The 25,901-nt window shown below is 34.5% G+C and overlaps 18 protein-coding genes across 18 annotated transcripts; 8 read left to right on the forward strand and 10 right to left on the reverse strand.

The window, feature by feature from the left end:
* Positions 1 to 143: 143 nt before the first annotated feature.
* AC631_01398 (uncharacterized protein) lies at positions 144 to 2,150 on the forward strand (the record flags this gene model as incomplete). Its single annotated transcript, XM_015610228.1, has 1 exon — positions 144 to 2,150. One exon carries the CDS (start codon positions 144 to 146, stop codon positions 2,148 to 2,150), a length of 2,007 nt encoding a protein of 668 aa, XP_015468903.1.
* A 104-nt stretch (positions 2,151 to 2,254) lies between these two features.
* On the reverse strand, positions 2,255 to 3,040 carry AC631_01399 (3-oxoacyl-[acyl-carrier-protein] reductase (NADPH); the record flags this gene model as incomplete). The annotated part of the gene is made up of 1 exon (XM_015610229.1): positions 2,255 to 3,040. One exon carries the CDS (start codon positions 3,038 to 3,040, stop codon positions 2,255 to 2,257), a length of 786 nt encoding a protein of 261 aa, XP_015468904.1.
* A 446-nt stretch (positions 3,041 to 3,486) lies between these two features.
* Positions 3,487 to 3,990, reverse strand: AC631_01400 (signal peptidase complex catalytic subunit; the record flags this gene model as incomplete). Its single annotated transcript, XM_015610230.1, has 1 exon — positions 3,487 to 3,990. One exon carries the CDS (start codon positions 3,988 to 3,990, stop codon positions 3,487 to 3,489), a length of 504 nt encoding a protein of 167 aa, XP_015468905.1.
* A 199-nt stretch (positions 3,991 to 4,189) lies between these two features.
* Positions 4,190 to 5,983, forward strand: AC631_01401 (phosphopantothenoylcysteine decarboxylase complex subunit; the record flags this gene model as incomplete). Its single annotated transcript, XM_015610231.1, has 1 exon — positions 4,190 to 5,983. One exon carries the CDS (start codon positions 4,190 to 4,192, stop codon positions 5,981 to 5,983), a length of 1,794 nt encoding a protein of 597 aa, XP_015468906.1.
* A 218-nt stretch (positions 5,984 to 6,201) lies between these two features.
* Positions 6,202 to 6,927, forward strand: AC631_01402 (uncharacterized protein; the record flags this gene model as incomplete). Its single annotated transcript, XM_015610232.1, has 1 exon — positions 6,202 to 6,927. The coding sequence occupies one exon, from the start codon at positions 6,202 to 6,204 to the stop codon at positions 6,925 to 6,927; it is 726 nt and encodes a 241-aa protein (XP_015468907.1).
* Positions 6,928 to 7,061: 134 nt separating this feature from the next.
* On the reverse strand, positions 7,062 to 8,102 carry CCE1 (cruciform cutting endonuclease; the record flags this gene model as incomplete). The annotated part of the gene is made up of 1 exon (XM_015610233.1): positions 7,062 to 8,102. One exon carries the CDS (start codon positions 8,100 to 8,102, stop codon positions 7,062 to 7,064), a length of 1,041 nt encoding a protein of 346 aa, XP_015468908.1.
* Positions 8,103 to 8,672: 570 nt separating this feature from the next.
* Positions 8,673 to 8,936, forward strand: AC631_01404 (uncharacterized protein; the record flags this gene model as incomplete). The annotated part of the gene is made up of 1 exon (XM_015610234.1): positions 8,673 to 8,936. The coding sequence occupies one exon, from the start codon at positions 8,673 to 8,675 to the stop codon at positions 8,934 to 8,936; it is 264 nt and encodes an 87-aa protein (XP_015468909.1).
* A 582-nt stretch (positions 8,937 to 9,518) lies between these two features.
* Positions 9,519 to 11,129, reverse strand: TRM1 (tRNA (guanine26-N2)-dimethyltransferase; the record flags this gene model as incomplete). The annotated part of the gene is made up of 1 exon (XM_015610235.1): positions 9,519 to 11,129. One exon carries the CDS (start codon positions 11,127 to 11,129, stop codon positions 9,519 to 9,521), a length of 1,611 nt encoding a protein of 536 aa, XP_015468910.1.
* A 165-nt stretch (positions 11,130 to 11,294) lies between these two features.
* Positions 11,295 to 11,549, forward strand: AC631_01406 (uncharacterized protein; the record flags this gene model as incomplete). Its single annotated transcript, XM_015610236.1, has 1 exon — positions 11,295 to 11,549. The coding sequence occupies one exon, from the start codon at positions 11,295 to 11,297 to the stop codon at positions 11,547 to 11,549; it is 255 nt and encodes an 84-aa protein (XP_015468911.1).
* Positions 11,550 to 11,573: 24 nt separating this feature from the next.
* Positions 11,574 to 12,491, reverse strand: AC631_01407 (uncharacterized protein; the record flags this gene model as incomplete). Its single annotated transcript, XM_015610237.1, has 1 exon — positions 11,574 to 12,491. The coding sequence occupies one exon, from the start codon at positions 12,489 to 12,491 to the stop codon at positions 11,574 to 11,576; it is 918 nt and encodes a 305-aa protein (XP_015468912.1).
* A 471-nt stretch (positions 12,492 to 12,962) lies between these two features.
* Positions 12,963 to 13,754, forward strand: AC631_01408 (palmitoyltransferase; the record flags this gene model as incomplete). Its single annotated transcript, XM_015610238.1, has 1 exon — positions 12,963 to 13,754. One exon carries the CDS (start codon positions 12,963 to 12,965, stop codon positions 13,752 to 13,754), a length of 792 nt encoding a protein of 263 aa, XP_015468913.1.
* A 1,231-nt stretch (positions 13,755 to 14,985) lies between these two features.
* On the reverse strand, positions 14,986 to 15,858 carry AC631_01409 (uncharacterized protein; the record flags this gene model as incomplete). Its single annotated transcript, XM_015610239.1, has 1 exon — positions 14,986 to 15,858. The coding sequence occupies one exon, from the start codon at positions 15,856 to 15,858 to the stop codon at positions 14,986 to 14,988; it is 873 nt and encodes a 290-aa protein (XP_015468914.1).
* Positions 15,859 to 16,310: 452 nt separating this feature from the next.
* On the reverse strand, positions 16,311 to 16,919 carry AC631_01410 (uncharacterized protein; the record flags this gene model as incomplete). The annotated part of the gene is made up of 1 exon (XM_015610240.1): positions 16,311 to 16,919. One exon carries the CDS (start codon positions 16,917 to 16,919, stop codon positions 16,311 to 16,313), a length of 609 nt encoding a protein of 202 aa, XP_015468915.1.
* A 587-nt stretch (positions 16,920 to 17,506) lies between these two features.
* Positions 17,507 to 18,151, reverse strand: AC631_01411 (uncharacterized protein; the record flags this gene model as incomplete). Its single annotated transcript, XM_015610241.1, has 1 exon — positions 17,507 to 18,151. The coding sequence occupies one exon, from the start codon at positions 18,149 to 18,151 to the stop codon at positions 17,507 to 17,509; it is 645 nt and encodes a 214-aa protein (XP_015468916.1).
* Positions 18,152 to 18,504: 353 nt separating this feature from the next.
* Positions 18,505 to 21,744, forward strand: DAL81 (Dal81p; the record flags this gene model as incomplete). The annotated part of the gene is made up of 1 exon (XM_015610242.1): positions 18,505 to 21,744. The coding sequence occupies one exon, from the start codon at positions 18,505 to 18,507 to the stop codon at positions 21,742 to 21,744; it is 3,240 nt and encodes a 1,079-aa protein (XP_015468917.1).
* Positions 21,745 to 21,886: 142 nt separating this feature from the next.
* Positions 21,887 to 22,246, reverse strand: ARC19 (Arc19p; the record flags this gene model as incomplete). Its single annotated transcript, XM_015610243.1, has 1 exon — positions 21,887 to 22,246. The coding sequence occupies one exon, from the start codon at positions 22,244 to 22,246 to the stop codon at positions 21,887 to 21,889; it is 360 nt and encodes a 119-aa protein (XP_015468918.1).
* A 437-nt stretch (positions 22,247 to 22,683) lies between these two features.
* On the reverse strand, positions 22,684 to 24,669 carry AC631_01414 (uncharacterized protein; the record flags this gene model as incomplete). Its single annotated transcript, XM_015610244.1, has 1 exon — positions 22,684 to 24,669. The coding sequence occupies one exon, from the start codon at positions 24,667 to 24,669 to the stop codon at positions 22,684 to 22,686; it is 1,986 nt and encodes a 661-aa protein (XP_015468919.1).
* A 326-nt stretch (positions 24,670 to 24,995) lies between these two features.
* AC631_01415 (uncharacterized protein) lies at positions 24,996 to 25,865 on the forward strand (the record flags this gene model as incomplete). The annotated part of the gene is made up of 1 exon (XM_015610245.1): positions 24,996 to 25,865. One exon carries the CDS (start codon positions 24,996 to 24,998, stop codon positions 25,863 to 25,865), a length of 870 nt encoding a protein of 289 aa, XP_015468920.1.
* Positions 25,866 to 25,901: the final 36 nt, after the last annotated feature.

Genomic DNA, 25,901 nt, shown 5'->3' on the forward strand with positions numbered 1-25,901 from the left:
ATCGTCTCGTAGCCTTTTATAGAGATTTAAGTTCGCATTTTGTAACCATTTCGAAAATATAATCTGGGACGTAAACATTGAATTGTTATTTTGATCCACGTAAAAAACTGATTCATGGTACTTAAATAGCATAGAGGTTTTTCATGTTGAAAAAAGATTCGCCAGGGTATTATGAAAACTTAACTATTTCTAAATGCAAAAGAATTGTTCGACCATTAGTATCTAAAATCCATGCCCTCAATGATTTGAACAGTAAGTATCCATCAATGTTAGACTTCAATTTCCCACATGATGATGAATGTTTACAAGGCATCTTAAGCAAAAAGAGTCTAGATCATGACAATAATGTTGAACTCCCCGTGTATTATCAACAGGGTCCAGTTAGAAGAAAAATTCGTAAGCTTGAAAAACGAAAAAATGCTAAGTGTTACGATTACGATAGCGATTATGATGAAAGCGATTATTTACTGGAAACTTCTTCCATTAATATATATTCTTCCCCAGAAGTGAGAGAACATATTTCGAGGATGAATAGCTTGATTGAGCCGCTAAATTCGTCCGAAAGACTAAAATCATTGAAACCATATATTTCAAGCCAACTCTATCAAGCATACTATGACATATTCCTCATATTCCGAACTATAATAAATTCATTGATATTGAAAACCCAAAGAAATTTTGATTCGTCCCTTAATATACCTAAATTGTCATCCCTATGTTCCTTCAAGATTGGTAAATTTATGGCGCTTTCCACGAAGCCCACATACTTTGAAATGAATCATTCCTTATTATTTGATCCTGATACAATTCCTTACCATCTCCGAAAATATCTGGATATTCTTTTGGATGATATAGATGAATGGTTAGAAATGAAACCAGAGGTTGTGACTTTTGCTCATAGAATTGATTTATTGTTTGGATATGTGATGCATTTGTTAGTCATAAACCTGGATCTGACATTGTATTTGTTAATACCTATATTAATACATTGGCTAAATGAAGAACTGAGAAGACCTGGTAACAAAATGTTACAATCATTATCAAGAAATTTCTTTGTCGAGTATTGGACTTACGGGCCAGATTATTTTGAAAATACTGGGTTTGAAGGTATAGCGAGTATACTTACTGGAAGTCAAAAGAGAGAGCGAAATTTAAACATATTTTGGATTTTCCATAAAATAGGTTATTGGAAAAATTTAATCAATTCTTTCGATTGTAAATCTGCAACTGCCGGTCTCAATTCATATGAAGTTCTAATACTTGATACTATACCCTTGAATAATAAATTAAGTCTCAATATATTAACAAATCTTGATACTGAAAAACAAGACTTTTTGGGTGATATTTATCCTATGATTAAGAAAAACCCCCAGCATCCCCAAATTAACAATATATTAATTTTAATTATAACTCAACTAATATCAACCACTAGGCTCAAAATTAAACAGTGCCTGAAGATTCATGATTTCCTCGACTGCTTTCAATTTGCATACGACAGTGTAATCTCTTTCGTTCATACATGGCTCTTCTTACCTGTAAAGGAAGAGCTCCTTGTTTTCAATTCATTATATCCTGGTAATAATGAAATTTTCCATGCACTAATTAGTTTTGCAGACTTTCAAATACGTCAGTGTGATAAATGTTTCCTGAATCTTACCAAGTCTAGAAGTTCTTTCCCTTCGAAGGTTAATATAGATGAAAGCTTCATAATAAAATTAGAAACGATCAGAGACGATCTAAGTATAGTCAAGAGAACGCTTGAACTTCTAAGGTTGTATTACCTAGACACTGTCGGAAATTTCATAATAGAACCTCACAATGTTGAGGAAATCAGCACTTTTATTTTATCAATCCAAAAAGCTAAAGCCAATTCATTTAAGGTTAAAGAATTTCCGCTTTGTAACAATAGTTATAACGATCTTTTAATATGGTTATTTGATCAACAAGATCCAACATTACTACAAATTTCACGACTATGTTTCCGAAAATACTATGGAAATAAGTCTTCGTTTAAAAATGACCTGATTGATAACCTTTATTGTATGCTCTTCGAAGGGGACGCGATTACGAGCTCCAGTAGCGAAGAAATTGATGATTCTAGGCTAGATAATTCTGATGATGATATCGATGAAGACGAAGACAAAACTTAACCCGGTTTAAATATAATTAGTTGGTTTTATAGTGATAAATAGCCTAAGAACTTTCAAAATGATTATCTAATTAATAAATGCATTTAGATTAAATACACAAAGAATTATTTACCATCCTTACCGTCAATTAAGACATTCTGGCCATTTATAGAGTCATTAGATATAATCTCAATCGCCTTTCCTACGACATCATCTAATGAAACTTCTTTTAATTTTAATTCACCATCATCTATCATAGCATTGGCACCCATTTGAGTTCCAACAATTAACCCTGGAAGTAAAGCATTAACTCTTATCTTACCTCTAAACTCTGCAGCTAAAGACTTCGTAAATCCCAAAAGTCCCGCTTTCAGTGCTGCATAGACGGCTGTCCCTGGTAACGTGTTGTCAGTCATTGAAAGTATCGATGATATGTTTAATATAATAGGCTTTTTGAATGATTCAGGATTCAGGCTCGCTTTTAATTTACTTGCAACTTTCATCATTGGTCTGCATGATAACTTGCTTAATATTATAGGTGCAGTCAAATTCAACCCCACTGTAGATAGTATTTCATCACTGCTTATTCTAGGCAATAATCTATGGGTTGTTATTCCAGCGCAATTCACTAAAATCGAAACATCAGTTAAAGAATTCATTAATTCATTGTGTATTTTCAGATTGGAATCTGATTTTTCTTTATCCGATAGCTCTTGAAGGTCGCAACTTATATACCTGTGACTTTGATCGGATGCAACCACAGGAAGTGAATCGATATTCCTTTTTAGCAATTTCTCATTCCTGGCTAGTAGAGTAACTGAACAACCTAATTGAGCTAACCGTTGTGATAATGCATAACCTAACCCCTTAGATGCCCCAGTAACTAAGGCCTTTTTACCAATGAAACTCATATCTCCACAAGGAATATGAAAAGTTTTGAGAATTCGATGCTATGCTTTTTCTACTTGTAGAGCTATTACATAGTAGCTGTGATATAGTACCATACAAAATTAAGTTTCTATATCGCCTTTATGGCCAAGTTGGTAAGGCACCTCACTAGTAATGAGGAGATCGTCAGTTCGAATCTGGCTGAAGGCATTATTTTTTTACTGCGAAATTATATGTAATAATTTGATGTTAGAGTCAATACACATATGCCTCAGGTTTTACTAGGCCGTTTATAAGTCTTGTCCGTTCTTGTGCGTATAAGACTTATGAAAGAAATACCAGTTATTCGCTTAGTTACTTTGCCAAGTTATTATAACTATAACATTTTTAAATCTACTTGCTCTAGACAAGAACTGTACGTAGAAAACAACAATTATATTGCTTTATTAAATTAATATACATCTTGAAACTATTCATTCGATAAAAGACTCGAAATCCCCATTAGACCCAATAGCGTGTATCTGAAATATATATTCTCAGTAATCAAAATCGTAATATACCCAACCATCGGTAAATAGCCTTTTACTGTTCCAACAAGATCTGTCTTTTGATTCAAATATGCTTGCTTTTTGGCATATAAACCTAAATCATCAATTGCGTTATTATCCCCTTTGGTTAATAAAAACTGTTTCAGTTCTGTATTGTGATGTTCTCTTAATACTCTATGGACAATTGGGATTGATTTTCCTTTAATTTCATACACAACAACATCTCCGACCTTAGCAAGATTATCCCTATTCCATAAGAATAAAATGTCACCTCTCTGAAAAGCTGGTTCCATAGATCCTGATAAAACCACGACAATTGGGGAATGAGAATTGGCTATAACTGACAAAGTCTTCCATGCCATAAAAGCAGACGAAAGAACAAGTGCCAAGTTCAAAAATTGAACCAACTGCTGACGGATATTCATAACTTAAATGTGGTGTATTCTTTTAGGAGTTGATTCCTTTAGAAGGTCCTAAACGATAGATGAATTTCAACAGCGTGTTAATGTCGTGAGATTCAGTTTGTGTCAAATGTCGCACGGATTTTCTTCCATGAGATTTTTAGTATCAATTGTTAGACCTGGAGAATTATAACATATAGAACAATCAACCAAATCGGCCAAGATGAATCAGACGTCTTCAGATAAGTATACACTGGAAGGTACACCATCGCAACCACATCGATCCCGGCAATCTCTGCAACTACAAGTTGGCGGTGAAAATGTCAAACCATCCCAATCTGTTACTTTCGGTGATTTGGATAATCAAGAGAAATCCCGTAGGTTCACTATCTCATCACAACCATCATCGATCAACCTAGCAAATCCGCAAATTTCTGGGTCTTTGCCCCCTTCCAGAAAAACATCGTTACAAGGGAATCCTAATATAACTAGTTCCAGTAGAAACAGTTCTACGGCAAGTGAAATATTCCAATTCTTTGCAAATAACCAGACCTATGCTGTAAAACCTCAACAGCAAGTTTCCACAAGCACTACACAGGGACATATCACACCAAGCAATCAATCCTCGAGAGTTAACTCGCCGGTATTGGAAACACCTCCGCATCTTAAAAAGGGATATACAATCGATAGCTCCAGTCATAAACCTACCAGGCTTAGTTCTCCCTCACCTCCTCCATTATCGCAAGCTAATTTTTCATCACAGCAGTCATTTCAACAAGCACCACATCCAATTAATATTACCAATACTAACAACCCCCCTCGCGGATCTAGTAGTACAAAAAAATCTTCGAAGACTGTAGTTGCATCACCCAGTGGTCCTCCAGTTCCATTTCAACAGTATTTGACTAAATCAGATGATGAGAAGATTCATATATTGCTAGGATGCACAGGATCGGTGGCAACTATCAAAGTTCCCATGATTATAGATAAATTGTTTAATATCTATGGAAAGTCAAAAATATCAATTCAGTTAGTAGTAACTAGATCGGCTACGCATTTCTTGAAAGGATTGAAGATCCATAGTGATGTCAAAATTTGGAGAGATGAAGACGAATGGGCAAATTATAATGAACATAGCATTACGACTACAACTCTCTCAACCAATAATATATCGGCGTCTAAAAAGCCTAAGAATCCATTTGATAACTTGATTTTACATAACGAATTAAGAAAATGGGCTGATATCTTTTTAATTGCCCCTCTTTCAGCAAATACCTTAGCTAAAATTACTAATGGGATTGCCGACAATTTGTTAACATCAATCATTAGGTCGTGGAGTCCTATTAGTACGACAGTGACTAACACCAACGTCAATAAGAATTCAGTAAATGTGAAAAAGCCGATATTAGTGGCACCTGCCATGAATACACATATGTACATTCACCCAATTACTGCGAAACAACTTTTATTATTGTCGTCACCAGAGTATGGTTTTGGTATTGAAGTATTAAAGCCAGTTGAAAAGGTATTAGTTTGTGGAGATATCGGTATGGGTGGCATGAGGGAATGGCTGGATATTGTAGACATTTTGAGAAGAAGAATTAATTCTATCAATTACGTCAGTGATGGGAAGAGAACCATAGCCGAAAATGATGAAGACGAGAGAGAGTCCGATGACGGTGAAGAGATTGATGATGATGATGATGATGATGATGATGATGATGATGATGATGACGATGACGATGACGATGACGACGATGATGATGATAATGAGAATGAAAACGAAGATGTTGATGATGGAGATAAAGGTAATGGAGATGGAGCTAATGTTCGGTCTACTCAGCTAAAGGGTACCTCAAATGTAGAAAGGGTCTCTAAAGAGAATGATGATATGATCTTCGAAATACAGGATAATGATGCAAAAGAAGCTGAGCAAGATACGGATGAAAAATCATCAAGTAACAACTATTATATTCGTACTGATAAAATCCCTGTGGAGACGCAAAATATTGTATAGTCTATAGTAATGAAGTAAACGAACAACTTTTCAACTAAAAATGTAGGGATGTTCATGGTGTAAGGATTATATTTACTAATGTACATTTCACATACAGGATAATAATGCTTGCTACGAGTGATGCACTCAGCTCTCTCTACTAAGTTATTAGTTCTCTTCTATCCATTCTATACTTTTTGTAATTGTTTTTGGTCAATTAATACTGTCAGTAAGTTGTAATGTTAACTCACAAGAAAATTTTGCTAGCGGTATCTTCTTATAACGAAGTCTTTTACCAAGATGGTGCTAAAACTGGATTATTTTTGGTTGAGGCCTTGCACCCATTTGAAGTATTTAAGGATAATGGATATGAAGTTGATTTTGTATCTGAAACCGGTAGTTTTGGATTTGATGAGCATTCTCTTACTCCACATTTTTTAGATGGTAAAGACTTAGAAGTGTATAAGGATTCCAAATCTGATTTTAATCAGCATTTGAAGAATATGAAGAAAGCATCTGAAGTCAATGCAGATGACTACGGAGTCTTCTTTGCATCGGCGGGGCATGCAACTTTATTCGATTATCCAAATGCAAAGGGGTTACAAAGTTTAGCTCAAGCAATCTGGGTTAATGGTGGTGTTGTTGCAGCTGTTTGCCATGGAGGAGCAATATTTGATGGATTGATTGATCCAGCAACTGGAAGGCCTTTGATTGAAGGTAAGTCCATAACAGGTTTCACGGATATTGGTGAAATCATATTGAAAGTAGACGGCCTTATGAAAGAAAATAACTTGTTGTCAATCGAAGACCTTGCTAAGAAGTACGGTGCCAAATATTTAGCACCCATTGGCCCTTGGGATGATTATACAGTTGCTGATGGCAAATTAATTACTGGTGTTAATCCTGCGTCTGCTAGTTCAACCGCAAAGAGATCCCTTATAGCACTTAAGACAAAGCATACATAATGCTTATCCATCTAACAATCTTCATCGTTTTATGTACTTAAATATTTAATTAATATGGAATGAATTTTAAGAGATGATCGAGTTTCATCTTATGCTTCGGTAATGAAATAAAACCTAATTGAAGCGTAAGTTTATTATAATTTCGATATTCTTGATACTTCGGAAATTTTTTTAGTCGTTCTCGATGGTTTATTTAATACTTCAAGTTTATTTTGTATTATCACCTTTTGAATTAGCTTAAAATGCTCCTTACTTCTGTCCTCAACAAATGTCGATAAATCGCCATTGCAATCTAAAAGCTCTAATAAAGAATGCTGATTTTGCAACGATTTATAGATGGTCAATCCATATAATAAGCTGTCGACCAAATCATCGATTTTGTTGTTCACTATTGGTAACCCGAGTTGGTTTAATAAATACTTTGACTTGTTTAGCGTAGATAAATCACCAAAATTCTCTGGTAAGACGAAACTGTGAAGAAATGGTGCATTATTGCTACATAGCCAGTTGAAAAATAGCTCTATGCGCAATTTTTTGGTCTGTGAGTTCTTAGGACTATCTATAAATCGATTTATCCAAAAGTGGGTCATCTTGCTTGCATTCATAGGCGTAACCACCGTATCTTTCAAGCATGAACGTTGTTGTTGAAGTGTCCAGAACGTCGAATATACCATATTCTCAAGTGTATAGTTGAGTAGCACATTTGGTAGCGTAGACAGAAGCTGGTTTGACCGTGTCCTTTGGTTTTCAATCACTATTACATGAGGAGATTCATCCTGTCGTATGACTATATCATTAACTAACTCAAATGCAAGATGACTCAAATATCTCTTTGAGTCAACCAACGATGTCATGTCGTTCGTCAATGGTCGATATGTCGACCCATATTGCTCATGCAAATCGATTTTCTTCCATTTGTTAATATCTAACGTGGGCCTTTTATCACCCTTAATATTTATGTGCGATAGCCTACAGTATGAAAGATTTTTCACCCCAACATCTATTGCCAATACATTGATCTTATTTGGAAGGTTCGCTACCCTCTGCATTCCGTTGGTAATTGCATCGATCTTGTCCTGCTTTCTCGGTTTAACTGTAAGCCCACACGCTGTACACACCTGACTCAACACATCATTCGTATATTTACTAAGCTGTCTTTGATAGTTTATTGACATCTACACCAGGCGATTGATTGTATTGTTTCTTACACCTGAGCCAACATATTCAAAGTTGTTCCATCGTGTGCTTATGTAAGTATCGGTCCCCCTCAAGTTTCCTCCAAATTCACCTATTTCCAGAAGTAATTCATCAGGCGACACTAAATTACGTCAGATTCTTTTTTTAGCTATTACTGAATAGATCTTGCTCTATTCATTCCAATTTCATTCAATGTGCATTCCTATTCATTCCTGTCAAAGACAAACGCGACACGACTATAATCCAATAAAACACGATTTGATTGGTGTTGCTCAACTAAAAATAAGAGCATACTTGGCACCCTCGGACGTTATTTTTACCGTTTTGGTATTTATCCGCACAAAGGCGGAAGAAAATAAGAATGGAATACATTACATGCAGGATGGCTGTGCTCGGGCAGCAACAAAAGAAATTCAATGGAGGAGGAATAATACTTCCTAAAACGGAATATTAAGTTTAAGGCTGAAGTATAAATATCTGGAAAATTCTTCTATACTAAAGAGTAAATTTTTATTCTATATACTTCAAAAAAGTTTTATTAATACATAATGCAATTCAAATCTGTTATCGTCGCTTTAGCCGCTGCTACCGCTGTCTCTGCTGCCTCTAACTCCACTGTTGGTGGTGCTTCTAACTCCACTGTTGGTGGTGCTTCTAACTCCACTGTTGGTGGTGCTTCCAACGGTACCGCTGGTGGTGCTTCTAACGGTTCCTCCGGTTCTTCTGGTTCTACTGGTGAATCTGGTGCTTCCATCGTCGGTGCTGGTGTCGTTGGTGCTGTTGCTGCTGCTGGTGTCGCTTTATTATTCTAAGGATGTTAACTTTTTAGAGTTAGATCCGCTATTGCAGGTTTAATATCAATAAAGAAATGTACCAATAATAATACAGTTTATAGAGACCACTAATTAATTAATGTAATATACTAAATTCAGTGAAAATTATGTGTAGTGTAGACTCTTAATTGTTAATGGGCACTGAAAATTATTTTGAGGAAAATGATGGGGGGGTTATCGGGAAATTTTTGCCTTCGGAACAACTAGAATTCGTGTTTCGTGTTTTATCATGTATATAGTCGTGACTCGGTCGTGATATTCCATGTGTGGGAGCTCTGGTCCTGTGTGGCATAGGCAACAATAATCGGCAATCAGGTCATCTGGCCCATACTATGACACAATGCTAAATGCAGAGCATCGGTTTGTTTTTTGGGCCGATAAAAGCCTCTCAAACTATAAGGATAAGATTATGGAACAACTAGTTCAATTCACCTGACATTTTGCTTATATGTCTTCATCTACAGACCAATGCTGTTTACAAGCTTACAGTTGATTATAGGAGACGTCTACGGCAGTATGGATAGTATGGTTTATTAATGCAGCTCTAAAATTACATGGCATCTATTTCCCTGGTCTTGATTTAGGGCCCCAGTTTTTAGTTGGATTTTCTTGATACCTAACCATTTTTAAATGTCTTAATTTGTTAATCTTTTGACTGACTTCGTTATCGTCTTTAAAGTTGATGACTTCATCGTCGGGGTTTGACTTCAAATTTTTTAAGATCTTATATCCTACCATTCCACTGGTCAAGTTCGGATTACTCTCTATGTTTTCTTTGTAAAAATTAATTTTAGATTCAAGGGCCTCGTTTTCTGGAGAATCGGCTAACTTTTGCTCGTATGTCTTCAACAAGGTTTTATTAGATTCAACTAGCCACTGTTTGTTGATTTTCAATATCACGTCCCAAGGAGCATCTGTCTTTATACAATTTTTTTTGGCATGAGTCAAAGAAACGTTGTATCCCAAATTTCCCACACTTCTACAGAAGTCGTTAATTGGAATTGGAGGAGATTTGAAAAGAGACGATAATTGGTTTAAATTAAAATAGAATGGCAATTCCATTTCGTTTTTAGCTAAAGTTAACATTCCTTTAATTCTTTCAGTTGTACAATAAACCTCCTTATCAGAATCGGCATTGATGTTTAACATTTTACCGATAAACTCTTCATTATGTAAATTTCCGTACCACATTGGCCCAGCTATGTTATAGTGTCCCTCGCAGTATTCACATGTCGAGTTTATATTAACAAGTTTAGGTACTTGGAACTTTTTATTCTGCTTTCCACTTTCAACAACTCTTCCTAGAGGCTGATTCAACTTGTTTCCGCATCCAGTACAATAATAAGTTAGCATGGTTTTGCTAGCTAATTGCTTGACCTCAATAGGACTTGTCTTGACTTTAATGAAAAGTCTGAAATAGAAATCAATGGATAAGGAGAGTAATGGCTCGATAGTTTTTTTATATTTAGCAGCATTTGTTGCAATCATATTCAATATTAATCTTATTCCCGCTTCATGGTTTGCTTCACCACTTACATTAGAATTTCCAAAATTATGCCCCCCATATAATGCAAAGCATTTTTCTGGGTACCCTGATCCTGCTAAGACACCAGCGTCAGTACATGTGACTAATAATAAACCCTCGTCTCTTATTCCCTGTATAGCACCATCGATGAAAGGTGTAGCAGTGCCATATGGGTCTAAGTCAATTACATGGAATTTTTCAGTCGTGCTAGACATGAATTTAATAGCATCGCCCAAGTTTGATTCAACTATGTCCGATAACTGATTATACTCAATGTTTCTATCTATTGATTTAACTGCTTCTGGTAATAAATCGTTGGCAACAATTTTGCTTACATGTGGGATTTCGTGTCCGTATCTAATAGCTCTAAGTCCTGTAGCTGATAAAGCTTCCAATATTTTGATAAAAGGTTTCTCTTCCGGTTTCTCTTCTGCCCCATTTTCAAGCTTTCTTTTCTTGTTTGCCTTTTCTTTTTCTCCGGTTTTACTTTCCATGTAAAGCTCTGTCCATGCCTTAATACCCGTCACAGATAAATCTCTGTTAAATTGTTGTATAGGGTTATAGAAAACCTTGTCTTCTTTAGGAGTCAAGACAACGGCTTTTCCTTCCTTTATAGTGTTAAACTCTTCTATATTTATATTTGCCATTCTCCAGACTTTTTGAACTCTTTTAAATATCGATTTAAGCATACAATTGATCTAATCAAAATTGTCAAAATATTTTTTTTAGCAAAAAATCTACATCTCATCAATCAAAAATCGTGTACTTTTAGTCAACATTTAAACTGATTGATACTGGAATATACAAGAATAATGACAGAGCTTAATATACCAATACATCATGGCCTAGATGAAACTGACAGTGATTATTTAACTGATTCTGATTCTCAATACTATGATGATTCGGGTTCGGAATATGATTTGACAGCTCAAGAACAGTGGGAGGAAAGCTTGAAACAAGTCAATAATTTAATTAATTTGATAATATTTCCATTAATTGGTAAAGTTATAGGCAGAAGGTTTTCACATATTATATGGAGAAAATTTGCTAACTGGTGGTTTATCTAGTTTAGTTTATGATAATTGTACGTACTAGGCTAAACTATTCAAAAAACTATTCACTTGACCATTAATTGATGGCAGTACAATCCGATTGATAATTAATCTTGTGAATGGATCAATTAACCCGTTAGATATCTTGTTAATGGCTTGTTTCAATAATTTATGATATTCATCGACTGGGGCCCCTGAGTTGGCCGAGCGTACAGGTGAATTTGCCTTCAATGAGTTGCTAGGTATCTCTTCATTATTAGAACTGGTTTCCCGAATGTGAAGTAAATGTCTTTCAATATTAACGTAAATATTTAGAATTAGCTGAATAATTATTTTGTATATGAATAATGTATCTAGATTAATGTTAATCTCCAATTTTTCAATCAACAATTGATTGGAATTTAACTTTATAGGTGAGGTAGAAACATCATATTGATTCGAGGTTGAATTATTTGATACCTCTTGTAGTTTTTGACTTACAGAATAATTACCAATATCAAAATTCTTGAGTATACTTAACAAATTCCTGATAAATCTTATCTGATATACTGGTTGGGTTGTTTCATTCATAATTGATAAGTCATTAAAACTCTGTTCTTTAAATGGATTGTAGGGTTCATTATGGCGAGGGTTTGCATTAATTTTGCGTGCTTTGGGATCCAAACTATTCATGATTAACCTCTGTTGTTGTTGCTGCTTTTGTTGCATATATAATTCCTCATCATGTTGCAAAGATTTTATCAAGTTTCCTAAAGATATACCTAGCTTAAGTAGTTTATTAGAATCCATAGGAAATTTAACATCGGTTTCATTTAATTTTAGCATGTCATCATGAGTTAATTGATAAATATTTAAAAAATGCTTTGAATCAACACTACAATTATCATTAAATGGAATTGTTCTTAATAGATGCTCTAGATTAGCTTGCTCCTTCCGTAATGTATCGAAGCAGCTCATTATATGGTCATTTAATGTTTTAATGATATTATTAAATTTGAAACTTGAAATTTGATATTTCAGGTATCTCAAGACGTGTATTTTATGCACTGCGATTATTTTCAATTCCAGATCTTTAAAGATGTAGCCATGTATTTACCATTTACAGTTATCATATGCATAATAATATTGTCTGCTGCTTTAATTAGTATAGTGGTGTTTGGTAATTCACCCAATTTCAGGAATACTCAAATATACAAGTTAAGGATAAAGATATTACAATGGAATCATGACATTATTGCATGGATCAATCATATTGATTCACAAATTTTTGGCAATAAGTTACTATATTATTCAGGATGGTTGGTTCCATTTTTCTATATTAGTGTTGTCACCTTTTGCTTGCATCAATTTTTTACCAAAGTTTATGATCTTCTACCTTTATCCCTAAGAACAAATAAATTTCATTCAGCATACATTGCATTCACAATAATGTCTATTTTCATGAACACATTCATGACAACATTCAGTGATCCTGGTAAAATAACGTCTGGTAATGTCGAAGAGGTAGATAGCTTTTTCCATAACAACGAATTGATATTCTTTGGGGCCAACTACTGTTCTACGTGCGAGACTATTAAGCCTGCAAGATCAAAGCATTGTTCAGTTTGCAATTGTTGTATCATGTTGTTTGATCATCACTGTATTTGGGTCAACAATTGTATTGGTTATTATAATTACAAATGGTTCATGGGGTTCTTGATAGCGAATATAAACCTCTTGAGTTACGGGGGTTATTTATGTTACCAAGCGATGTCTACTGCAAGAGCGGCATTTCCAACTTTAAGCTATTGGAAGACTATTGTTTCTACAAATAATTCAAATAAAGCAACCGGTATATTGCTAATATTATGCGTTATATTCATAATGATAGTAATTTTATTTACAGGGTTACATTTGAGATATTTATATCTAGGCGTCACAACTAATGAATGCGATAAATGGTCAGAAGTGGAGTATCTAGTTGACTTAGGTTCACTATATCAAATTGTTGATAATACTCTCAACGAAAAGTATGTTGAAAAGTGTGTGATAATGAATCACAACAATGATTCATACGAAACCGTGTTTATTAGTTTAAAAAATGAAAAAGTACTATTCTCGTCTGACGATGGCATAGTACTACGTAAAATCGAATCTGTGGAAGACGATTTATTTAACATATATGATCATGGCTTTGTTGATAATTTGAAAGAACGAATATTCAATAGAACGTTTTATTGATTTTTTTTTTGAAACAGCTCTCTTCAATGTCAGAGGGTCCAGCTTTATATTTGTAACAAGCTGTAATGATTAAGAAAAGATGTCAGTCTTTATAGTATAATTCGAGCCAGTAGTTCAGCCTCGGAAAAGTTCCTTGTATTAGTGTTCCTTTACTACCTAAACTTAGATTAATCACAAATAGCACAATAATGTAATATAAGTTATAGGTTCCTTTGAAGCCATATTAAGATATCGAACTTTTAGCTTACTCTCTGGTAGAATCATCGATTTCTGAGTGCAAGTAGATCTTACTGAACATTTTCCTCTTCTCCATGATCATTCGTCTTTGTTCGTGTCTAGTTTTTTATCCTTATTCGTCTGTACATGTCTTTATTCCTCCTCATTCCACTGGCTATTTATTTTTCTTTGAACTTAAGTTTCTCCTCTGTAAAAGCTGCAAAAAACTTTTTAAAAAAAAATTATTCATACACTAATTAGTTATGCTCACCATTCAGCAATTGTAATATGGATCCTGCTTCTCTTTTATCTCTTTTTCCTTTTGTCCTTGTACAGCTTCTTCACCTCGAATAAGTGCCAGTTGTCAGGGATTATTTCTGAGGTTTTAACATGATATTCACATACTAAACTCTGGTTGGGACATGACGAACGAATATGCGAGATATCTCTGGTTAGATCTGGTTAGATCTGTGAGAGGTTTTCCCTATGAAATAATTATAAGCTAAACTTGAAAGCATAACTAGGCAAAAGACTAATATGAAAGGGGAAAAGAAAATATATATTTTATTGATAGTTTAATGATTTTGCTTTTTTGTTCTTGAGTCAATTTTGTGGCTGCAACCGTTTTTATTAATTGAATATACAAAACATATTTACCTATTTACCTATTTTCCCTTCAAACTACTCTCTAAAAACCCTTTTAACAAACTTTAAACAAACCTTAAACAACATTCAAACAACCCTTCAAACACTCTTCAAAAAACCCTTGAGAATATCTCTAAAATACCTTTTATATAAGTTTACACTATTCATTTTATATACTTCAAAGCCCAAATCTTAAATCATAATACTCACAATATTCAAAAAGAATGCACAGAAGACAGAAAACTTGACAAATTGAATACGTGAGAATGTGATACAATTACTGGGAAATACCTTAATTACCGCTATTAGAGTCAAAATTTGAGTTGATTCTGCTCTTCTACTCGTTATCGATAGTGTTGGTACTCCTATTTTACTTTTCGACTTCGAACTTTTTGCTCTTGTCGATTTCGATCTTTTTGCTCTTGTCGATATCGATAATATTTTTCTTTTCGATTTCGAACTTTTTGCTCTTGTCGATATCAACCTTTTTGCTGTTGTCGATTTCAATATTTTTCTTTTCGATTTCGAACTTTTTGCTGTTGTCGATTTCAACATTTTTCTTTTCGACTTCGAACTTTTTGCTCTTGTCGATATCAACCTTTTTGCTGTTGTCGATATCGACATTTTTGCTCTTATCGATATTTTTCTTTTCGATGTCCACTTCAACGTGTTTACTGTTGTCGATATTTTTGCTCTTGTTGATATCAACATCGGCATTGTGGCTATGTTCGGTACGGCTATTGTCAATATCTTTCTTCTCGATATCGACGTCGACGTGATTACTCTTATCAAAATTCTTGCTCTTATTGATATCGACGTCGACGTGCTTACTCTTATCAAAATTTTTGCTCTTATTGACATCAATATCGTTAAGACTATCCTCGACTTTGCTGTTATCCGTTTTGTTGGTGTCACCGTTATTGGTAGTGGTATCGTTGGTATCCGTATTGCAAAGGGTCTGGGTGTGAGGATTCGTGTTTGTCGTATTTATCAGAATATTAATTGGTCCTTGTGGCCATTGTGGTCCTGGTGGTCCTTGTGGCCCTTGTGGTCCTTGTGGTCCTTGAAATCCTTGTGGTCCTTGGTCACCTTGTGGTCCTTGAAATCCTTGTGGTCCCCTTGGCCCTGGGACCGTTTTGTGAACCGAGCACTTTTTGCAACGACACTTCTTAACCTTGGGTTTGCAAAGTGGTTCAAGTGGGAACGAACAATTTTTTTCTTGAAACTTGTAAGTGGAAGACATTATAAGCGAACTTTGAAAGCAAAATTAGTATGAAAGACGAAAAAGCAAATAGGTAAAATATGTTATTGAAAAAGATATCAATACAATAACTGTTTGAACAAGAAATTTTTCATTTCCATTCGATACATACTCCTCCTTTTATATGTTTTTGAATACGCTTGTGGCATACCTTTGTGGTATACCTTTGTGGCATACTTTTGTGGCATATTTCTGCGTAGCCCAAACAAACCCGATGCAAGATCAATCTCTATTAGCATTACAACTAACAAGAACGATAAATAGTTTATCATTGCTTCTTAGTTGGCCACAATTCACTATACTAGTCATCAGAGCAATTCCAAAAAAAATTTAAAACTGCTCATGCTTAAATGTATACTTCATTAGTTATTAGAGGGACGACTCAATAAGCGTTCATGGATTTGTCAAGAAGTACAATGAATATTCAATACATTTTAAATCTCGTTCACAATATCTAATCTCTTTAACACAATTGATGGCACAACAATTTTCTCGGTTGTTCTATCGTTCATATTTCTTTCCATTGTCTTGCCATTATCTGGTATGAACGTTGAATCGAAGTTATTATTCAAATCATTCATCTCCAATAATTTTGATAGTATTTTCATGAATGTTCTTGAACTGAAAAGGTCACTATTTGTTTTCAAGAAAAATGTATCTTGATCGTGGATTATGGAATAGATGAACATATGAAACAAATGTAGTTGTAGTAAGCTGTTAGGCTCTTCATTAAGCATCTCAAGAAGGTTTAAATTGTCAAAATTTTTTAATATTAATGAGCAGATATGTTTTTTGTTTTCTGGATCGCTGCAACCTGCTTTGTTCAATTTTTCCTTATCTGAATTTCCTCCAATATATTGAATATTCGATCCTGCCTCTGACAGCTTTTTAATTGATTGATTGTTGAACTGTAGATCGTCGTCCTCTTCACCATAATCGTATTTAATTAACTCACGTTTCCTTTTGCCTTTTTTTTGAATCCGAAAGCTCTTTTTGACATCTGTACCTAGATTCTCTGAATTCTGACCCATTACTGCACTCATCATGATCCTGAATCTTGGATCCCGTTTCGTTACTTAAGCCTCTTCGTTCTATTTATTATAGCTGAACTACCAGTATCGCAATTACTAATGACATCGGTTTATCTATTAATATCTGTTGGTAACGTGAGTTCCCTGTAATATATCAATCGTCTTGATTTTTTTCTGCGAAGTTTTGTTTTAATTTTTATTTTTGATTATACACTTACCTACTTACCCTTTCAAATATCCTATATAATTTTCCTTCACTCATAGTACATTAACGTGACTAATCAAGCTTCGATTTCAGGTCGATTGTTGAATCCATTTTCTAAATAGTTACGTCCTAAAAAGGTGCATTTCGTATGGTTCATATAGGAACTTTAATCATGAATAAATTTATACGCATATATTAACCAATGTCATGCAAACTTCAAAGTTGATAACAAACCCACTATCGAAATATTATGTCCCCTAGACAGCAAGAGGGATTTTTTGAAAAACTTTTTTTTAGCATTTAACTCTTCAACATATTACCAACAAGTTGTGTAGAATCATTTCTTTCAAATAAAACTTGAGCATCTTCTGCCGAACATATCACCTCGGCGTGCTCAAATATGCTTTTTATGTGCCTTTGGCCATGGTTTTGGTCTATGGCAACGGAAAAAATTCCACCTTCTAATTAGTTCAAATAAACATAAACGAGAATGCCCAATGCATTCGAAAGTTGTATGTCTAAATCTGTGTGAGCAAGCTAAGCCTTTCTTAAACGTGTGTTCACAGTCAAAAGAATTATGACCCTTCCCTTTGAAATGCAAGCATTCCTTGGCTGAGTGATCACAATTGTGGAATTCACTGGTGGAATCAAAGAAGTCCTTGTGTTTGTCCTTACATTCGAAACACTCATCAAATTCAAAACACCTCTTAGATTTGTGCTTGCAAATTGGATTTTTTTGTCTAGGGGTTTTACAACCTGAGCTACTGTCATGGCTGAAATCCAGACATGAATCACTGTCTGTGGTGCAATGGGAGTCTGAATCACTTTCTTCATCGTGATCAAACCACTTGTGTTCGTGTTCACGCTTGTGTTCATGTTCCCATTTGTGCTCGCGTTCTGAGCATTTGCTATTTTTCTTATGTGGTTTATGCTTGCATACCCGTGGCTTTCTTTTAGGAGCTTCCCAGCTTGAACCATCTTGAATATGAAATTCTTCTCCTTCAACAGGTGAATGATGAATTTCTTGAATAGAAGTCATTTTAAGCAAAAGTGTTAATATTAGTAAGAAAGGTGAAAAGCAAATAAGTCTATATTGAAAGATATATCTATACAATAAACTGATTCTATAAAATATTTTCCCTTTCCACTAGAAATGGCTCTTCTTTTATATGTCTATGGCTTTACGTCTGTGGCTGCAACAGCTTTCAGTAGGCCGCAAAAACAGATTCTGACAGGTCGTGCTGTATTCAAATATTTGGATCTGAAAATATTTATTAGACTATCACTTCGCTGAAACCTAGTCTTCTTCCTTCTTCAAATATCCAAATCCAAAAGTTCGGTACTAAGATATAGAGGGTTGTAATTGCTAACAACATTACACATTTTGGTATCATGACTGGCGGCGATCATTCTTCGAATAATACGCCAGTGAAGGAAGAGCAAAACCAGCACAACACCCCACTTCATATTACGGCACATTCTATATCTAATAGTGCCAACACAGACAATATGAACGATAACAAACATAACGCACATGCTCTTGGTAAAAGTAGTCAAGGATTGCATCCGCCTGAAAATGGAAACTCTAATGAATTTGGGTTATCTCCGCAGAATTATTTTGATTCGAATTGGGCATCCAGTTTGCTAATGGATCCAAATAGCGATATATTGTATAATATGGATTTCGATTCTCAGGAGAATCTAACAACAGCGAACTCGATGATTTACCACTCCAATACACCAACAGAAACCCCCGGTATTAATATGAAGCTGGGACTTGCACCTTCGCAGCCAACGATAAATGGAGTGGTACCTCTAGAACACCAAGTGCCTCAGATTTCCCGTCCAGCATCAAACTTTGCACCTAAGTCACAACAAGAATATATTCAAGCACAACAGAGTATTCCACCTCAACAACAGAATATTCCACCTCATCAACAGAATCTTCCACCTCAACAACAAAATCTTCCACCTCAACAACAGAATCTTCCACCTCAACAACAGAATCTTCCACCTCAACAACAGAATCTTCCACCTCAACAGCAGAATCTTCCACGTCGACAACAAAATATTCCACCCGCACAACAGACTAAAAGTACTAAGCAACGACGTCCGTGTGATCACTGTAGACGAAGAAAGACTAAATGTGTGATTATTCCTAATACAAATAACTGTGCACAATGTGAATCTAAGTCGTTAACATGCACCTATGTTGGACTGGCATTGAAGAGGAAAACTGGTTATGACTCTGATGGTGATTCTAAAAGACTTAAAACTACGAATGAGAAAACAAGGGAAAATAAACTTGGTAACGAGCAAACAAATCAAGTCATGGGCCCCATCCAAGTTGATCGTTCCACAATAGTAGCCCCAAATGTTCCAATAAGAGATGTTGCCCCAGTTCGCGATTATTCCTCGATTAACAACTCATTGTTACAAAAAACGTTGTCTCTACAATTCCCCAGGTCTAGTTTTTATGTTGGCCCAACATCATATTTATATGATATAAATTTATTAAATTTGATAATTGATTCACAAAATAATGCTAATGGTACTATAAGTAACAAAGGCAATACTTCAAACAACGGTTCTGGTAAAATCGAGCAAGTAAATTTAAGTAATTCCACTTCTTTAAGAAAAGTCGGCGATAACGCACAATTTATATTGAAAGATGATCAATCTCCTCGTTCATATCAAAATATGTCTAATGACGTAGACACTGTTGAAAAATTTGTTGCTCCTCATGGTCAAATATTGATTGATTTGTATTTTCGTATAATACATCCTTCATACCCAATACTCCATAAAAAAGTGTTTTTGGAAAAATATTCTAGAACTCATAGAGAGTTTAGTGCACCACTATTAGCTGCAGTATATGCTTTAGCTATACAATGGTGGGAATACGATCCTCAATTGAATAAATTTCCTAAGCCTAATGTTGATTTAATTTTGAAAGTTGGTTTGAATAACTATTTACTTGAAATCTTGAAAAGACCGAAATTGAGTGCTGTGCAGGCCGGTTTGTTATTACTTCAATGTAAGCATATTATTCAAAGTAGTAATGAACAAGATACAGCAGTAAAAAATTCTGCTAATACAAATTCTCCAGCCCTGACAAGTGATTCACATTATAGTGATTGGGTATTATGCTCTCAAGTTATAACATTAGCTGAAGAATTAGGATTGGGTTTAAATTGTAAGAATTGGAAATTACCTAAATGGGAAAGAGGCTTGCGTAAGAGGTTAGCTTGGGCAGTTTATATGGAAGACAAATGGCTTTCATTAAAAAATTCCCGTCCATCACACATTAATGAACTTAATTGGGTTGTTGTTTCTTTGATAGATGAGGATTTTCCCGAGAAGCATGGTGATGGTGACTTGAAAGAAGGTTCTTCAGATATTGACAATGGAAAGAAAATATTCATGAATTTAATTAATTTGACGATGATCCTATCCGATATTTTAGACAAATTTTATTCGATGAAAGCTATGGCCGAAATTAATGATATTGCGCAAGTTTTACAAATTGCAAAACCACTTCAACTCAGGTTGCGTAACTGGTATCACTCATTACCTGTTGACTTACAAATGAGTTCTGTACAGCCAAGGAAATTATGTTCAAACGGATATTTGCAGTTAGCTTATTTTGCTACAGAATTAACATTGCATAGAAAAATAATCACTACAATATTTGTGCAATCTTTGGCAGGTAATCCACCTCCAAAGGAATTGGTTGGGGTATGCCGGACTGCAGCGAAGACTAGATTATCAGCTTCAATTGAATTTGTCAGGGATTTAAAGCCTGAGCATATGCATTCTTTTTGGCATTCTTCTTCGTCTTCGAATTTTACGTTAATTTGCACTTTTGCTGCAATTTTGTACATGACTTCGTCAAATAAGGAGGAATCTGATTTCTATAAAGACCAAATCTTCAATTATAGATGGATATTGAAAATATCTTCCAAAGGATTCGACCGTATATGCGACGTATTGTCGGAATTAGACACAGTTTTGAATCATATTCCTGGCTTGTTAAATGATAATTCAGACTTGCCTATGATGGCTCCCAATGAATCAGCTAGTGGATATAGCCATTCTCAAATCCTGCAAGATATCCCAGCCGGTGCTTCGCAGTTCTCATTCAGGGATACGTCGCTGTACTTAAATTTTAATAGGCCTAGTTCCATGATGTATAACAAACAAGACTTCGATAAGAATAGCAATAACAATGATGAAAATAACAGGATGAGAACGACCCATCAACAATATACTAATAGGCAAGGAGATGATTATGACTCGCCTTACGAATCACATCTGAATCATTCATCTACACCATATTCAAACCAGGGACAGCATCATCTGCAAAATGGAAATCAGATTTCCTCAGTCCAGCATCAAGTACAGGATCTATCCCCTAAGACAATGATAAAGCACCAACTACCATTTGGCTCAGAAAACGAGCAAAGAGCTATATCAGATAACTCCCCTGTTGATCACCATACACTTCACAATATGAATTCTAACATGGATAACATTCATGTCACACACACATCTAAAACTCATAACATCTCTCCTACAAATAATGATGGAATTAAGTCTGATTTGAAATCAGATAAGGAAGAAAGAAAGTGATATTGATTTTATCAATCATGTATATACGGGTCAATAGGTTCTATAGGAAATTTTCGTAGACAGGAATCCTCAATTACAATACTAAAATTTTCTACCAAATTAAGCTATAAAAGGATATAAAGTTTTCATATTGATCAATAATTTAATCGAATGGGGTCAAGTATGCCTCAGCAATAACTCTTGCCCTCGCATTTAAGAACAATTTCATTTCACTAATTTCTTTGTCAACATCTTCCATGAATTCTATGATGAAATCGACTAATTTGTCTTTCAACATTTGTTCGGTATGGAAATTAGTAATTAAAAATGATATATCATATCCTTTTATAGGGACTCTTCTTAAAATAAAGAAATTTTCAGCTCTCGACGTCAAAAACCTGGTAAACTTATGAACTAAGATTTGCTCTATCTCATCTGCTTGTTTAATCTTTATAGAGACTCTAACTGAATTTACAGAAGGCTCAATTAAGATTTTTTCATTCTCGTTTCTAGCTATTATCATGGGATTCAATATCAATTCAGGGTTATGGCTGTTATCAACTTCTATCTCTGGTCTGTTATGTCTTTCTACCAATTGTGAAGAAAAGTCTTCCAAACATATTGCAGCAGTCAACGAAGATCTTACTGCCGTTAAGTATGGTTTTAATGATTGTGACTGAATGTTCGGTTAGTTCCATTATACAATAAATGGTGATCAATTGAATCAATTAAATTCGAGGAAATTTGAATCAGCAATTAACGATAATCCTTTTATATTACATACCATATCCTTATATTCTTAATATATATCTAAAGCTATTGATTGAACTTGTTGTCCTACTAAAGCTACACCTTTGTAAACTACAAGTTTGACCCGATAAATTCAAATAATGATCTTACAGGCACGACTAACTATATGCAGACCTTTATTAAAAGTAATACTCCTATCTACTGACTTCACTAATAGTTCAATAAAACTGGATTATGCTTAGGGCCGTCAGGCTTTAATTTAGCATCCGCCTCCCTGTTTTCTGGTTTGAATCTTTTGTTATCAGCATGATCTTCTCTTATTGGTCGCTTTTTATTAGCGTATGCCGCATGCTCAGGAGAAGGAGATGCATTATTCAAGAAGTTTACAAACGCATGTATAGACTGTTCGAATGAATATTCGATAGATGCTTTGACACCATTATTACTAGCCATTTGAATCGTAGTTTCCAATTTTCTGTACTGTTCAATATTTTGAAATTTCGATTCAAATAGAGATTGTAGACCATGCTTATCAATAGTATTCACAGCATATTGGGGAGTATTGTTTGGGTCCTCCTTTTTCAATATTGTAACGAAGTGACCATCAGAAGAGTCCGATTCATTATTTAGAAATTTTATAATATCGTGCTTTTCATGGTTAGAAAAGAGCCAGCGTGCAAGCTCATCTTCCCTTTGTTCCAATTCTTTTTTATATTTGCTTTTCAACAATTCATTCTTCAAATCGTAGTCCCTTTTCAAGGTATCGAATATTATTTTTAACTCGTTATCATCCTGAGTCTCGTTGCTCAAGTTGAATTCAAAAGCAGAGAGTCTCTCATCCTTCAAATCTGCAAGACTATTTATAAAATTCTCTTTACTGCTCAATAATTGATCATAACTGTACTTTGGATTGTTTTTCAATCCTGATATTGTGTTTTCAACTATGTCTTTCTTCAATTTCATGAGCTGATATTTTTCATCCACTACATCCCAAAAAAAATCTAATGGTGAAGAGCCATTTCTACCACATAACTCTATAAAGCAATCTTCATTTTCTAGAAGCGGGAAAATATTTTCAAAAAGTGAGTTGGCATTGATACTAATATTCTTAATAAGAAACTCTTTAAAGAATTGTCTTGCCTTCCTGTCGGATCTGTAATTCTTCTTTTCAATAGATGCAATTTCAGTTTTCAATTTATCTAGTATTTGCGGATATATATCCGCTGTGTATAATTCTAAAATGTCAACTTTATTCAACACTGTAAAGTGCTTGTTGGCTTTAAAACGTGCATCATTCTGTAAATTTTTATAGAGCTGATCCCAATTCTCACTATCTGAAACTAGGGTTGGGTTTATCTGAGTTAAATATGACTTGAGCTCGTCTAATGCTTGTGCTTTCTGTTGTTTAATTGATTCTTCACGAGCTTCCTTTAGTCCATTAACAAATGTATCATAAATCTTGAGAACTTCATTATCTGATAAGACAGAGTTTTTAAAAATCGGATTTTCTTCCGCAATTAATATGTTCTTAATCGTTATCCAACGAGTATTATATTTTATGAGACCTTTTTTTTCAAAATTCTGTAATACTTGCAAAAAATTTCTTTCAAATTTTTCTACAATTTCACTCTTATTAGTTAGTTCGTCTTTCAACTTTTGAACCAAGTATTCATCGTACAATCTCTTCCTGTGTAATGCATCAGGAATAGCCCAATATATTGGATTTTTAATGAATTTAGAAATTACCTCTTGAAAAGACCATGTAGAATCTACATTATTAGACTTCAATAGACTTAAGAAGGCATCTTCGGCTTCTTGATAGGATTTGAATTGAGGTGGTTCTATTAATTCGTTACGAATTGTTGTTTTCTTCTCTAACTCAAGATCAAGAGATGACAAAGATTTTGTCTCTTCGGAGCTTGGTTTGTCCATATCTTTATGCAATTCATTATTCTCATTTTCGACAATATCTATTTTATCTTTATCTTCCAATAATTCTTCAAAGCCTTCGGGTATTTCCCAAGTTGTTTCTCCAGTCTTTTCATTATGGTAGTATTGTCGACCATCATCTGTTGTATAAGCCTTCCACTCACTTTTAGTATCTAGTGGCTTGGTCCAACTTGTCTCTTGAGTAGTTCTATTATAATAATATATCCTCCCTAGATCATCTGTTACTTCTTCCCAATTATTTGTCATGTTTATACTTCTCCATATAACAGAGAATGTTAAAATTAATTTCTTCTAAAAAAGATAATACTTCAATTTCGCATTCCTTAATTAGTATGACAGTTACCTTATGGAACAAACTTTTTTGAGAGCAAATTCCAAATTTTGTATTGTGGCGTAACTGGAATATCTCTCCTCAAATTTAGGTAGGAAGTTCGATTCCTACGCACGGATTAGCTTATTCACATTTTGTTTTTGCACCCTAATGTCACAAATGAACATATAATCCAAAATTATCTACCACTATTCTATTTAATATTTAAATAATATTGTACTTAATCTAAAACCAAATAACCATGGTGAGGATTGTATACAAAATTGATGAATTGTTGGATTTAAGACATTACGGGGTTGTAGATTTAAAACAGCTGTTGCCAAAAATTATTCCTGGTACAAGCGCTAACAAATTTGGAAAGGCCCATCCACATACTAACAAAAGTTTTCCAAAGTTTAAGAATAATATTGGGAATAATAGTTATTCTAAAGCATATCTACCTCACTTCATGAAAGAGAATAAATATCCCCCCAATATCTCGTATGATAGTCGTATTCCTGGAATACAGCTATCTGCACAAACTTTAAATGACAATAGCACGTCCTTATCTTCAATGTTTTATCATAATAATTGTTATGATGCTAAAATACAATATCCTTTATTTAACTTGCTGATGTTTCCGCCAGGGTCAAGAATAATTCGTATTGAACCTGGAAACTCACTACCTAAAGGTGCCATACCTATCCCATTCAGGTTTGAAGACGAATTTTCTAAGCCTAGTGATTCAAGGAGACAGGGATTTGACAATCAGTCAAATCTATGTATGGGCGAATTGCAAAAGAGTGCCATCGATAAAGCTAAACACAAAAAATATAGAAAAAATTCTAATATACAAAATCCAATTAAGTCAATGGATTTTCAATCCTCCAAAAATAGAACATTTAAACCTGTTTCAAACCCATATTCTGTTACAGGATTCTTCCCAGAACGTGAGATTAAAGAAGATGCTATTATGCCAGAAAATACTGATACATCCAAACCTAAAACCTTCAGTCATGCTTTACCAAATAATAGTCAGACAAGTATTAATGATACGGATAGCTCAGTAACTATTGGCTCTTCGTCTTGTGACAGTTTTAATATTCAAATTCAAATTTCGGCAACTCATTAAGTTTTATATATTTGTTAAGAAATTAGGCAAAATATC

Source organism: Debaryomyces fabryi (assembly GCF_001447935.2).
Source record: "Debaryomyces fabryi strain CBS 789 chromosome Unknown contig00019, whole genome shotgun sequence".
NCBI classification, from domain to species: domain Eukaryota; kingdom Fungi; phylum Ascomycota; class Pichiomycetes; order Serinales; family Debaryomycetaceae; genus Debaryomyces; species Debaryomyces fabryi.